The sequence below is a fragment of the Astyanax mexicanus genome, chromosome 8 (genome assembly GCF_023375975.1).
Source record: "Astyanax mexicanus isolate ESR-SI-001 chromosome 8, AstMex3_surface, whole genome shotgun sequence".
NCBI lineage: Eukaryota > Metazoa > Chordata > Actinopteri > Characiformes > Acestrorhamphidae > Astyanax > Astyanax mexicanus.
The window spans coordinates 30,738,452-30,753,845 of record NC_064415.1 but is presented as its reverse complement, the minus strand read 5'-3'; the positions used below and the strand labels follow the sequence as shown (position 1 = coordinate 30,753,845).

General features: G+C 36.2%; 1 protein-coding gene across 1 annotated transcript in view; it reads left to right on the top strand.

Annotated features, from left to right (window-relative positions):
* Positions 1-15,394, top strand: part of LOC103037103 (solute carrier family 2, facilitated glucose transporter member 4) — a 30,227-nt gene that overhangs the window by 2,742 nt on the left and 12,091 nt on the right. Inside the window, exons 2-3 of the mRNA XM_007255725.4 lie at positions 4,502-4,597; positions 8,340-8,500. Of these exons, the coding sequence (XP_007255787.3) occupies positions 4,502-4,597; positions 8,340-8,500 (257 nt within the window). The remainder of the gene's footprint in view (positions 1-4,501; positions 4,598-8,339; positions 8,501-15,394) is intronic.

The following is a 15,394-nucleotide window of genomic DNA, read 5'->3' as shown; positions in this document are numbered from 1 at the left end:
TCCAAACAACTTTTTTAGTCAAAACAACAGCTATTTATTTGGGGCTGGGGTTACACAATTTGGAAGTTTTTGATCCAGCGCAAGCTGTAGACTGGAATGTGGATCAGTAAACAGATTGCCCTTGTCGGTCCGATAACCAATACATTAATTACGCCAATATCGGCCTGGTATTGATATTGTATCGGATCTGTCCCATATGTAGAAAATAGTATGTTAATGACATTATTTGCCATGGGGATAATTGGAATTGATACTATATTTGGCATGTCAGTGTACAGCCACATGTAGCCATATTATCTATTATCCTAAGAATCTGTTAATACACACACAGTTACAAGAAAAAGTATGTGAACCCTTTGGAATTACTTGGATTTCTGCATGGATTAAATGTGTTCTGATTTTCTTCTAAGTCACAACAATAGACAAACACAGTCTGCTAATACCACACAAAATGATATGTTTGCATGGTTTTATTGAACTCAACATATTGACATTCACATTGAGAAGGGAAAAAGTATGTGAACCCCTTGGCTAATGACTTTTCTAAGAGCTAATTTGAGCCAGAATGTAATGAGATTAAATGTGTTGGTTAAAGCTGCCCTGCCCTATAAAAAACACACCAGTTTTGAGTTTTTAAGAAGCATTGCTTGATGTGAATCATGCTTTACACAAAAGAGTTCTCAGAAGACCTAGGATCAAAAATGTTTGACTTGCATGAAGTGTGAAAGGGTTACAAAAGTATCTCTAAAAGCCTTGATGTTCATGTGTTCACGGTAAGACAGAAGGTCTACAAATGGAGAAAGTTCAGCTCTGTTGCTACTCTCCCTAGGCGTGGTAAAGTCCTGTAAAGATGACTGCAAGAGCACAGCGCAGAATGATCAATGAGGTTAGGAAGAATCCTACAGTGTTAGCTAAAGACAGCTAAAGCCACTACTGTCCTGGAATGGTCCAAAATTTATCCTAACCATTGTGCAGGTCTGATCTGCAACTACAGGAAATGTTTGGTTAAGGATACTGCTGCCAAACATTTCACCAGTTAAATCCAGTTAAATCCAAAGGTTCACATACTTTTTCCACCCTGCACTGTGAATGTTAACATGTTGTTTTCAATAAAACCATGCAAACATATCATTTTGTGCGATATTAGTTTAAGCAGACCAATTTATTCAGAAATCCAGATAATCTCAAAGCGTTCACATACTTTTTCTTGCAACTGTAAATAAACATTACAAGCATGTTAACATCCAACTCTTCAGATCTATGGTTCGGTTTCCCTCTTCTGTGAACAAATGTTACTATCTCTATTATACATTCCTCAAGAAGCCACTAGAAGAATATGTTAACAAGAATATGTTAATCAGTGAATTATGCAGAAATCTTATCCTGTCAGACCACTGGTTCTGTCAATTTATACTCTGACCATATAACATAATAATTACAGAATTACTGATGTCATCTTCTAAAAATGATAATTAACATGGGTTGAACATTCTTTAAACAACACAGAGCGATACATTACAAAATATGACAGAAAGACACTCTAATCTAACAAAGTAGGCCAATATGAATTTTCATCTGAAAAAAGCCATGTCACTCTTTCCTTACCATTGTTATACATATCTCATACAATCTTATCTTTCATAATTTTTTACCTTTCCAAAATAATTAGGCATTAAAAATCATTGTAATTTAACTGTAAACCTGCTGAAGAAAAATAACAGTTTTAAAGCCGTATGCAGTGTATTAAAGATTAGAGAGATAGGACTTTAATGTGCTGTGTCACTGTTTTGATGTATAATTCCAAAACATAACTTACCCAAGACTCAACAAAGCAAGGTCATATAAAAAAGAAACACACACACACACACACTTATAGCCACTGGATAGCTCACTACATATCCTTTTGCAGTGTGTTTTAAAATTCCAGCAGTGGTCTTCCTTAAGGCATTGTTTACATTACCTTTAAATGCTCTCTACAATCCATTACAGCACTGTGAGACAATGATCATCACTAAACTCTGATGTCATTGCTTTTGCTTGCATGTGATTAATAAGGCACTGGAAGAAGATAGGGCTATGGAAGACAGGGCTATTGGTCAGATCTCCAGAGAAAGCTCTAGGGCTAGATTTAATGTTGATCTGAAATTTGCATCAGTGTGTTTATAAGTTATGGTGTTACCTAGCATCATGAAGTGTTCCCACACTGTCATCAGTCAATAAAAGGAACAGGTGTGAAAACTTGACATCAGTGTGAGAATAAGCACCAGCAACACCTTAAAGCAATGCTTTAACAAAACAGTTTAGTGTTTCTCCAGTTACAGCAGCTCAAATGTGCCTTTAAGTGGCAGGATGTTTACATATTTGTATCATGATTGAGTATAATTTGTAGGTTTTATTATGAAATTGGGCAGAATCACATTGTAATGTGTGAAATGATACTGCATTATCTACAGCAATAGTCTAAATAACCACTGTATGTCCAGACATTTGTGGACACCCCTTCTAATGAACGCAGTCATAACAATAGGACACTCTGGAGCAGATAAACGTGAACCTATTGGCGCCTTGCCTATTTACAGACATGGTTTAGAGCTGGAATACTATTCAACATGTTTAGGATGAATTGGGTATGATGTGGTTTGGTGATCATCCAATATCCTGACCTCACTAATGCTCTTGTCAGTAAATGATATCAAATCCTCTCAACAATGCTCCAAAATCAGTAGACAGAAGAGACAGCCCATAGAAAAATCATTTTGCTCAAATATTGACCTTTGATGTCTCAGGAAATGTATTTGGGATTCTCACATAAGCCCTATCCAGACGGGATTAGTTTCTCAGGGGACTTCTGTAAAAAATATTTCTCATTTTACTCTGTGATAAAACTTTTGCATCTGGACTGCAAATAACAAAAACAGGAGGACCAGTGAGTTTTTTGGCTCTTTCGGTCACGTGACATCACGTTCAATAGCTCCTCCATTTCCACTCGCTGTTGTGTTTATGTGGATCTCCATGGAAACACGAGCCCAAAATGTAATTACGTTGCAGTGTGTAGCAGTGGACAAATAGCTATTTTAGTCAAGGTGATGAAATTCAGAGATTTGTTCAGCGAAAAACAGTAGATAATTCATTCTGTAATTTTCTCAGAGGACGTCTGAGAAAAACACATACATGGTCGTTCCAGACAGAAATAAAATCACAGAGCACCCCCTATAAAAGAGAAAATTACCCCAGGACCGCCTGAGAAACCAATCCCATGCGGATAGGGCTTTAGGTTGCATTTAGAGATCAAGTTTGTCACAGATGTTTTTCCTTATATTTGCCTAGGGGAAAAAGCATTGGACAAAAAAAAGACAGAAGATACTTCTGAGGTTAAAGGGTTCAAATCTGAGAATGTGGTTTTAGACACACTTGAGATCTGGGGAAATCTGTTGGCAACCTGCCAAACATGGGTATCAAAACAAAAACTTTATAGTCAATGGCTCAGTGTTCTAACCACTGAGACACCACTACCCCAACTACTGATCCATCACTGCCACTGAGAACTATAGTAAACCTCAAGAGGAGACACGTGAGATTACTGAGCTCTTTATCTCAGGAGACACATTTGAGCAGCAAGAAACAAAATTCTCCTTTGTCTTTTCATCTGATCTTATTGATGTCTCTGAGAAATTAAAGAGATGTTAAGGAGATCTCTATTTAAAATGTTTTTTTTCCTGTGGTAGTTTTCAAAATTATTAAACAGTGAATGAGCAGGTATAAAGTGTATATTTAGTTCTACTACTATGCTTTTTTTTATAAAAAAAAAAAAATATATATAATGTTTTATTTAATTAGAACACACATTTTGTGTGTGTGCATTTCTCATTTATACAGTGTTTGTGTTTCTAATATTTTCTTGTGTGGCATTATAGATCCTTTCATACAGTTCCTTTGTTCAAAAAGTGTTACCCCTTTTCCTCTTTCAAAACTGCCCTTGCAGATTGTGGTCCAAGAGTTCTATTTTGAATGCATCAGTCCACAGAACTTGATTCCAGCAGTGGAAATTCTCTGTATCATTCTTCCAGTATTGAGTTTTGTAATGAGGTCATAGTTTAATCTCCTTATGACGAATGAAGATTACTCTGTGTAAGAAATGCTGCACAGTGAAAAGGTGCACCATTAAGGTTTATATAAGAATTATATATGTGCAGTCTGTCTCTTTTAGGAAGGGGTGAATGTAAGCTTATGTTATATTTTTGTTATAGGTGTATTATTTATTATGTATATGTATTTTTTATTTGTTCATTTCTTTATCTTTATCTTATCTCAACTTATCTTATTTGAAGCAACGTCTCTAAGTCATTTTGAGATGCACATTTATTTATTTATGGTAAATTCTAGATAATAAACAGGGTTAAATAACATTTTTATTGTTTTATTGTTTACGTCATAACATTTGGTCATAACATCTTAACATTTCCTCTGATTTCCTGTGTGTGTGTATGTGCTTGTTCTGCAGAGGATAACTGGAACACTTGTATTATCAGTGTTCACAGCGGTGTTGGGCTCTCTTCAGTTCGGATACAATATTGGAGTCATCAATGCACCACAAAAGGTAAAAAAAAATCGTATTTTTCATGTGCTCATTATGATGTATGATGTACGATACGGTCATAGAACTGCAGAGTTTGGTGTAAAAATGTGTTATTTGAGATTATTACTAATAATTACTAAAAAAAAAAAAAGACTGCACTCAATTTCTCAACACAGACCTTTAAAACAGCATCTAGTGGTTTATTGATTTAAAGGGCCCAGCTTACATTTTTTTTGTAATTTGTTTGTTATTTTCCATCCACTTATATTTGCATGAGTTTAAAACAGCTCTGTTCTGACTGGCTGCTCTTCCTTAGTTTCTTATAAGGAAAATAATGAAACACTACTTATATCTTTAATGTGAGTAGCATAGTTAAATTGCTGTAGGCTGAATAGGCAGGTGTGTTCTTATGTAACGTTATGCACTACTAATAATTAAAAAAAATGCTAATTGCATAGATTGGAAAGTAAACAAACCGCTATAAAAGTAAAACTATTTATTGTCGCTGCTGGGACAAAACCGCCAGGGGAAGGAAAACAAGTAACTTTCATTCAAATTTATGAACATTTTTTTTTTTATGTTAGGTACAATTTTGGAGCATTTCTCTTATTAAATTTAAATACTACTCAAATACTTTGAGATAAAGGGTGAGAAAGAGATAAAACATTACAGAGATGTGTGTGGGCATCATCCTACCAGATCCTTCTGACACACCCCCACACACATATATTGATATTTTGAGCCCTGGTGTCTCTTGGTATCATACAGATGTACTGGTGTAATGGGAAAGAACTCTCTTTTCTATTTCAGGAGAGTTCACATAGGGTTCAGGTTGTTCTGTGACTGGCAGGAGACATCATGTATGCACTGAGTCAGTCAAATATTAGTGGGCCTGTCTCATGATAAACTATACCAGTTTTACTTTATACAAGTATTAAAAAAATTGTACTGGCACACACGATTAGGTCTTGCTAAATCTGATAATTCACGTCATTTTAATTATTTCTCACAACTTATACAGGTGCAGGTGTTTCTACGTAATACTTTAAGATCAATTTGAATACTGCTACCTATTACATTTGGTGTGTCAATGTTTACCTTGCTTATTTAATTTACAGTATGCGCAATGTGTATATTGTGTCCTTAAGCTGATTAATACTTGTGTACTGTGTGTACTGTGTATATTATCTGGATTTCACCATAGTACATGAAAGACCCAACTGGCTAGTACTAAACTCCCTGCGTGTATATGTGTGTGTGTGTGTGTGTGTGTGTGTGTGTGTGTGTGTGTGTGTGGACATGTTGGCCAATAAATCTGATTCTGTTTGTAATTCAAAAAAAAAAAAAGAAGAAGAAAACACCAAGTTAACAGCACCCCAGATAGACCAGACCAGAGACACCTAAAAGTATTTTGGTTTGTTTAAAAAATGTAAGTTTCTGTATGATTCCTTACGTGTTCCTTAGAAAAAAAAAATTGTACACAATGTTCTGTACTCAAAAATATCCTGCAAGAAACTGGTTTACATTACTTTAAAATTAAATTAAATTAGCAGTATATCTGTCTATTCAGTATATCTGAATTGGTTTAGACCAACCATTCAAGATAAAGGTACAAGCATTTTGGCCCTATAGGCACTATAGGTGGCAGCCAATCAGAACAGAGAGAATTTGAAAGTCAGTGTAAGTGTTGAGACACTGTAAAAATAGCATTCTGTTAAATGCTATAAAACAATATAGAATATCTTTAAAGATGTAGCCTATTTTAATTAGCAAATACAAAAAAAATCGAGGTTGAAAGGTTTGTTGTTTTTTGTTGTAATCTGTATACTGAGTAACTGTGTCCCAAGGGAGGAATTATATTTCAGCCATTTCTTCCAGTGTTCTTTTCACAGCTCATAAAGCTCAGTGTCTGCCTTTGCTATAGCTGTTGCAGCTGTAATAAGCTATCAGCAAACACATGCATTATACTGTACCAGTCAAATGTTTGGACATATTTGTTCTCATTTATTTTTTTTATTTTTATGATATATTTAATGTAAATTTAATATTGAAGACATTGAAGCTGTATATAAACATAAGTGGAATTATTTGGTAATAAGAAAGTGAAAAACAAACCAGAATATGTTTTATACTTAGCCACATTTAGCTTTAAGAACAGATATCACATTCATGAGGGAGAGTCACCTGGAATAGTTTTCTCAGCGCCTTGAAGGAATTCCTGGAGGTGCTGATCAATAGTTGCTGCCTTCCCAAATCACTTCAACTCACCATCTCAATTGGGTTTAGATCAGGGGATTGTGGAGGCCCAGCACTTTTTTAATTTACTATGTAATTCAATATGTAGAAAATGATTAGAAAATAGAAAATGAAATTAAATAAGGAAATAAAGAAAAACATTGAATGAGAAGGTGTGTTCGAATTATTGACTGGTACTGTACTGTCTTTTTATAAAGGTAAACTATTAATATCTTGATAGTTTTTAAAACAGTTCCAGCACTTGAATATTGAGTGAAATTCACCTATGGATCAATGGAAATTTAGTTGTAACAGTGCTGCTGGGTCTTTGAGAGCACATGCAAATCAATAGACAGTTCCAGCATGCAAATACAGCATAAAACACGCACACTAGGGCTGGGCGTGTGTTGTGATGGTACGAGTGGACCAGAGTTAGCAGTGCTGCTGGGTTTTTTAAACACTGACTCCACTCACTGTCCACTCTAGCTGGTCCACCCTGTAGATGCTTTGGCAGAGTTTTCACGGGTGGGTGGGGCTTAGAAGAAGGTGTTTCCCTTGAATCTCCATTGGTCAGCTTATTTTGGACTGATGGGTACCCTGAAACCTCTTCTGAGACCCATCACGCCAACTCCGCTAGCTCTAACCATTCTTCCAAACAGGGCAGAGCAAGATGTGCTAAATATTCATGCTTAAAGTCTTTAGCAGGGGAATTCACAAAAGTCCACAGAAAATCCACAAAACAACAAAAATGAAAGCAAAGACTTTCAAAATTCAAACTGAAATAATTGTCAAAATAACTAAAAAGAATAATAAAGTAACCAAATATATTTAAATATATATATTCTATATTTTTTCTCTTTTGAATTTTTTCCTTTTGATTCTTAAAATTCTAATTGCGAATTGTTGGCACAAAATACACTCCATACTGCTATGCCAAACCAGTCAATGACAATTGAATTAAATGTATGTCAAACCTGTTGAACTATCTATATATTGGAAGAAGTTTTACTTGGCAAAATAAGAAAATAGAAATTTTGGCTTACAGCCCCTTGAAGTAACTTTAGCCCACAGCTCGACAATCACTAGCCCTTCATCAGTGGTCACTGGGCACTGCCTACAGGACACTGTTGACTGGGCTATTCTCAGTCCAGCAGTGACACTGAGGTGTTTAAAAATTCCAGCAGCACTGCCGTGTCTGATCCACTCACAACACTATTACATCACCATGCTGTGCTGAGAATGAATAACCCACCACCCAAATAATAATAGCTGCTCTGCTCCTTACCATTGAAAAACAGGGTGAAAGGAGAATAATAAAGTATGCAGAGAAACAGGTACAGGACTACAGTCTGTAATTATACTGTAGAACTACAAAGTGATCTTATATGCTCAGTGGAGCTACTAACATAATGGGTGAAGAGTAACTATAGAAACAAAGAGATGTCATGACTGATTGATGTACACCCTATTTACTGTTTTTCTTCTATTTTTTCCTCTTTCTGCATGGCCTCCAACTCCTGCATCTCAGATTATTGAGGCAGAGTATAACTCAACATGGACACACCGCTATTCAGAGCCCATTCCCGAGGCCACACTCACCTCCCTGTGGTCTCTCTCCGTGGCCATCTTCTCCATCGGAGGCATGTTCTCCTCCTTCTCTGTGGGGGTCGTCTCAGAATGGCTCGGCAGGTAAGAGGGCCGTTGATGCTGCTGTGTTAAAACGTTACCAGCTGGTAACTTATAACATGATAGTTATTGCCCTGTGAAAGCAAAACTGCACAATAAATTTAGGAAAAATATGAAAAAAAATAAATTTTGTTTAACTGTGCAAGATAGTGCTTAGCAGTGAAGCCACAAACAGAGAAAATATATTTCTGTTTGTCAGATGTGCAAATGTACACACAGTTTTTTTTAGTACCTGTAGAGAAGAGCTGCCAACAGTATAGGACCATCTAGGACCCTATTGGATCAATACAAAGTACAATGTTGTTTCTTACCTCTAACAGCTAATGGTCCAGTTAGGATGATTCACTCGTTTTGCAAAAAAAAAATAAAGTATTTTTTTTTTAATGTTTCACTACTTGATTACTTTTGAAAAGCCAACATATAAAAAATGTTTTACATAACATTAAAACATAACATTGCAATTTGGTTTTAGTTTTAGTTTTTGCAGGGGGTGGTTGCAAATGTGAGATGAATCATTTTCATATTATATGTAGATTACACTAATTAAGGGAAGCAGAAGAGTTTTCATACTGAAAAAAGACTTTTTAAACTTTAAAACAAGTCAATTCGAACCAGAACATAACAAGGAGGTTAACATGAACGTATTTTGCGCCATAAGGCATTATGCCAGGCAAAAGCTACAAAGGCATAAAGCTATCATCATCAATAAGCTGTGGAACAGTGTAACTGTGTTCTCTGCTGACATATAAAGTATAAAGTGCTCGAGACCCAGATTTGAGTAAAAGTACTCTATCAAAAAAGCAACTTGAGTTGAAGTTTAAGGCGTTCTTTTAGCACCACACTTAAGTAGAAGAACTAAAGTATTCATCATTTTTTGATATGAATTCTTAAGTATTGCAAGTAGTTTATTCTAAAATTTTCTACTCAAACACTGAAGGTACTTACTTACTTATTTTTTCCAGAAATAAGTAAAAAGTATAAATATTTATATTGTTTATATTATTTCAGATGTTTAGACTAAAGGACACTCACAATTAATTTGGCTGTAACAACAGCACATGGACTGGAATGAACTGAATAGAGTACATTTACATAAAGTCTTCAATTACCCTCTCTAAACAAACTTACACAAATGAGAGGCTAAACAGCAAGCTGTTATGATATTTGAACAAATTCAGCAGAAAAGGTAGATGGTCTTTTACTATTGAAGTTTATCTCTTTGTAATCAACAACAGATCACATGATCCTAAATATAGCCCTTTATTTTGGAAAACCAACCCAATATCCATGACTGACTGACCACACACACATGCATGCACACACACACGCGTGCAGACACAGAATAAAGAACTCTTTTTTTTCCTCCTGTAAAGTTGCTGTTTTGGAGATACTTGTTTTTATTTGGACAAAGACAATATGTAGTGAAGTAAAAGTGGAAGTAAGAGAAAAAATAATACTCCTGTAAAGTACAGATACTGCATTTTAGTACTTAAGTACAGTTGTGAAGTATTTCTACTTTGTTACTTTGCATCTCTGGTTCTCTGGAATTATGGTGCTTCATACAATATTTTGGGGCATGTTTAAGATGTGGGGATCAACTCATACAACCCTCCTGATAATCAATTCCTCACAGCAATTCTTTGAAATCTAGTAGAAAGCCTTACCTGGAGAGTAGAGACAGTTACTCCAACAAAAACAGGATAAACTCTTTTTATACCCTTGGTTTCAAAGGAAACGATGATTGAGCAATAATAATTCTGTCCATATAATGCAGCAAAACCTAATTCCACTTGTTTAATGAAATGGTCTGTCTTCCAATTGGTTAGCATTAAAATACTTACCTATTTTTGTTCAGTGGGCTGTACATCGATTAAAGATAGACATACTAATATACATTGGAGAAGGTCCTATTATTAAAGCAGTGCACATTCAGAACAAGGTTTACAGCATAGGTCGGCAATAGGCGGCCCGCGGGCCAGATGCGGCCCGCAAGCAAGAAACATCTGGCCCGTGAGGTTGAACTATAATGAAAAAAAAAATCGGACTGTCCGTCTCAAAAATGCTCTTTATTTAGAAACTTAATTTTCCAAAACAGAAAAATTTATTAAAGATTTTTTGATAGAGCCACGGGCTGTTAGATACAGGGGTGATAGTGAAAAAAAATCCTGAGCCTGAACTTTTTTTTCCTGTTCCAACAGGGTGAGAAAGGGGGGGGGGGGGGGGGGGGTTGTTGGGGAGGGACAACAGACTGCATATGTGACATAACATAGGCATAAATGTTGACACATTATTCAAACATTTAATAGTCTGTGTATAACCTTATTGTCAAGTGACACATTTTAGATAACGTTTTCATTTTCATATTTACATTTTCTCCACTCTTGTAAAAAAAAAGTGCACTTTTATTTTTTTTTTCTACTGAGAGCTCTTCTTAAGATGGTGTCCTTGTGTAAAATAGTGTAACATTATGTTTCATAGAGATTTTTATAAACGTCAGGACATGTGGTCTTACTGTGAACTACAAATGAACAGAAGTCACATTACAGCAGTGTTTCTCAACCCTGATCCTGCATATTCTACTGCATATTAACACTGTTCTGCATATTCTTCTGCATATTAACACTGTTCTGCAGATATTCTTATGATTTTAGCCGATCTGATTCAGGAGTTTAGGGTTAAGCAGTTTATCAGAGCTGTGTGTGGATGAAACTGGTGAAACCGGTGAAACTGCTCACTTACAAGGAGCTGCAGTTCCTCATCCAACCACTAGTGGGAGCTGCAGCAGCAGCACAAGCCCCGCTCTCTTCACTCAGTCACAGCTACAGCCCAGCCACGGGCTACAGAGCTCAGCTCAGCCAGTCTGGAGCGTTTTTTTTTTTTACACGTTTTTTTTTTAAGTTCATCTGTGTAGGAAAAGGTTTTAAAAACGGATAATACAGCTCTCTACAGCTCAGCTCAGCCAGTCTGGAGCGTTTTTTTTTTACACGTTTTTTTAAGTTCATCTGTGTAGGAAAAGGTTTTAAAAACGGATAATACAGCTCTCTACAGCTCACCTTTCAGCCAAAGCAGCTAACAGCAGCAGTTGTCACGGAGGCACTGCTCGGATTACATTATAAACAGGTCAGTTAGCGCTGCTAACCTCATGATGTTTATAACTACGGAGTTTAGTGGACACACCACGGCTGCAAGGTTAGACTGTTGAAGGCTACTGAAGACTATTAAAGGCTATTGGAGGTTATTGAAAGGGTTATTGGAGCAGAAATCAGTAAAGGCTGGTTAGATAAGTGATTCACCTCCTCGTCCTTTACTGCGGTGAAACTGCGACTAGCGCTGTCACAGTGATGTTTATTTAACGTCATTAAAACTGATTTTGTCAGGTATTGTCATAAATATTTACACAGAACTTATATCTCTCCTAAAAAGCGTTTATTTTGGTCAGTAACATTCATGTTTATTTACTAGCAGCGTAAATTACCAGTGTTTGCTTTGGTGTGGATGTAATTAGGGGAATCTGTACCAGCCAGGTTTGCCAGGCACCTGTGTGGCATTAATGTGGCATTTGGCCCCGCCCAAGATCGGTATCGGCGATCGGCCCATCGTGGTGAAAGACGACCGGCGATCGGAATCGGCCCCAAAAACACTGATCGGTTCAGGAGGTGTAAAAAAGGAGGTGAATTTTGGCAGTGCATCTGCGATTCTTTTGCTCTCTGCCCGTTTCTTTCGTTTAGCACAACCACTTTCATAACTCCGCTTCATTTTCACTGTGACAGCTGTCACTCTAGGTGAAAATCAAGATCAGGTGAAAATCTAGGTGAAATGAAGATCAGGTGGAAAACACAATTTTAGTTCAGTGATCAGGGTTAAGAAACTGCTTTAAACTACAAACATAAAGTACTGTACTAAATTCTGACTATCCACTACATCTGGCTTCTAGCTAATTAGCTATATTCATTTTCTCCTGTAATCCTAAACTAATAACGACAGTGAAATATGTGAAATAGTGATTAGCTGATCAGGTACAGGGCAAGTTGAACATTACATATATAGTTTATTTTCTAAAACCTTGACTCCCTATCTAGCTAATTCCAAACTCAAGCTAACTCACTAACACAGCTGCAGTTTATTAATCACAGTGGGTTTAATATGTGTGCTGATACAAGAAGTGTATTTTTAACCAGCTATCAGAAACATATCATCACAGTTTACGTGTTTAGCCTACCGTTATCTTTTTTTGAGAAAAATCTCCGTATATCCAGATCTGTTTTTAAATCAGCTGAAGCTGCTGCGTCCGATCCCGCTGCTAAATCTCACAGCAAGGGAGGGGCTTCGCCCGCGCGCCGCAAAAACAGCAAGCTGATTGGCTGTTTCTACTGAGAGGCGGGACTTAATACCTGAACCGGCTCTATTTATTTATTTATTTATTTTATTTATATATATTTTTTTTTTAATAGAGCCACGCTACGCCGGATTTCCGGCGCGGCGCCGGAACGCTATCACCCCTGTAGATAACTGCTAGCTTCTTTATTCTGTTATTTTTTTTTTTTATTCGTTTGTTTTTATTTATTTAACAAACAGGTATATCATTAATAGCGCCCCCAATGGTCAGTCCACAGATTTCACCCACATCAGCCCACTTGAATGTCTGCTTGTCATTTTAAGAGCGCCCTCCCGCCACCGCGCCCGATTTCATCCAGAAATAAGGTCAAGGTCGCACCAGTTTTCCACTGACCTGCAACAGAGTCTGTGTTCCTGAGCCTTTACCCCCCACACCCACAACCCACCAAACCCCAGCCCAGCACTCCCTCATGCACGTCCTTTGTCTAAGGTTTCAGAGAGGTTACATAAATGCATCACAGCTCTGGCATCTGAACTAAAGCAGCTGCCTGTTTCTATAACAGTGAAAAGCTGACATTAGAGCAGGCATTCAAACACAAAAGTAGACTTTAAAACAGAACGGTGTCGTTTACACTGACGGCAAACTGGTCTCTGTGCGTTTCAGAGTTGAGAGTTAAGTTTAACATTCTAGTATATACACATGAATGTTCAAACACAACAATGTTCATCTGTAGCCATCTAGTGAAAACCCACAGGTACTGCACAGCAGTTGCATACCTACACAGATTGTGTATAGCCATCTAGGCATCAATTCGTCTTATCTGCTTATTTTATCTGGTCTCAAATTTGTGCCTAAATATTGAACACGTCTTCTAAATCACTATTCAATGGGTTATTTTTAACAGTTTTATATTTGTAGACATTTACACAACTGTTCAGAATTAGGGTATAAAAAAAATCACCACTTTCTTACAATACTATCAACAGTAGTGATTTTCATGTAAAGATTTGTGCCAATGGTTTATTAGAACCCACTGTTATGTTTACTTTTTTTTTTTTTAATAAAAAGCTAACTTTATTTTGATTTTACAAATATTGAACTATGACTTTTACTAAAATTTGTTTACTAAAACTGTATACACATTGAATTATAAGCTCTGTGTTATGATACAGAGACGTGATTCAAGTCTACTATAATCAATTTTAATTATAGTTTTAGGTGATGTTTGGTTTTATTGTCCATGTCTGCACTGATGTTTCAAAAACTGTATGGTCATGATTTTTTTTTCTATATAAGTTTGGAAGTCATGAAAAAAATAAAACATGAAAATGTATTGGTTAAAAAGTGTATGAGGTCTGAACAGAGTATTTCTCAACCTTATTTTTGATGTTAAACAGCCTTTTCCAAAAAAAAAAAAAAAAAAGTCACTTAAGAATTATTCAAGACTACAGCCCACAGTTTCCAACTATATTTAAACCTTCATGGCATTTAAAAGGTATTCTTTTGCCATTACCATGAGGTATGAGCCATGAAATATAATTTAAGATCCCACTGTATATCAAAGGGTTGTGGGACCAAAAACCTTTATTTACAACAGAGCTGTTAAAAACTGTCACATTTTTAAAACTGCTGTTTTATCAAGTGCCACACAGGGAGAACCAAACTGGACAACATCAAATAAACAGTACAAAAAGATAACAGAACAAAAAGTTCCCTGCTCAGAAATACAAAAGAGCCAACTACAACAAATCAAACAAAATTAACTACATCAAACTTCCCTGGACAATAATTAAAATACACTGGGTGGTACTGCACTGCACCAAGGGATACTAAACTGTAAAGTTGCATGTGAAGTGAAAACATTAGGTACACCTTTCTTACCTGCCTGAAATCCCAGGTGACAAACAAATCTCTTATAAAACAAAGCATAAAAAACAGGTAAGATACTTTAACAACCAAAACACATCCATAAAACAAACTTGCAGAACATGCTGGAAAAACAGTATATTTAACAGATTTAAATACCAAACTACAAACACAACAGTCCTCACTCTCAGGCAGCCATCTTGTGCTATGTTTTCAGGATTGAACAGTCAATAACTGGTCAACAATTACATCTTGAATATGCACTTTTTTTGATTGAGTGATCATGGTGCTCTGTCAGGAAATCATAGTAAGAGATCTTAAAGCGTATAGCTTTATAACAATCTTACAATAATCTTATTTGGTCATTTTGGTTGTTTAACTTTGAGGTCAATCATGACTCAATGAGAAGTCAGACTCAATCGGATTATGTCAAGCTGTAGTACCAGATGTAAAGCACTAATATTAAAGTTAAATAACGAATTGTGTGGGTGTCCAAGCAAACATGTTGTATTGACTACAGTAGATCCATTAGTCACAATTTGCCACAATTTATCACAATTCCAAAAACACAAAAGAAACACAAACAGCAGTAAATACAGCAATAAAAAAAAATACCAAAAGTACAGCACAGGTTCTAGGTTTTTACAGTTTTCTTATTACACGACAAAGAAAATTATACCAAATAACATCACATT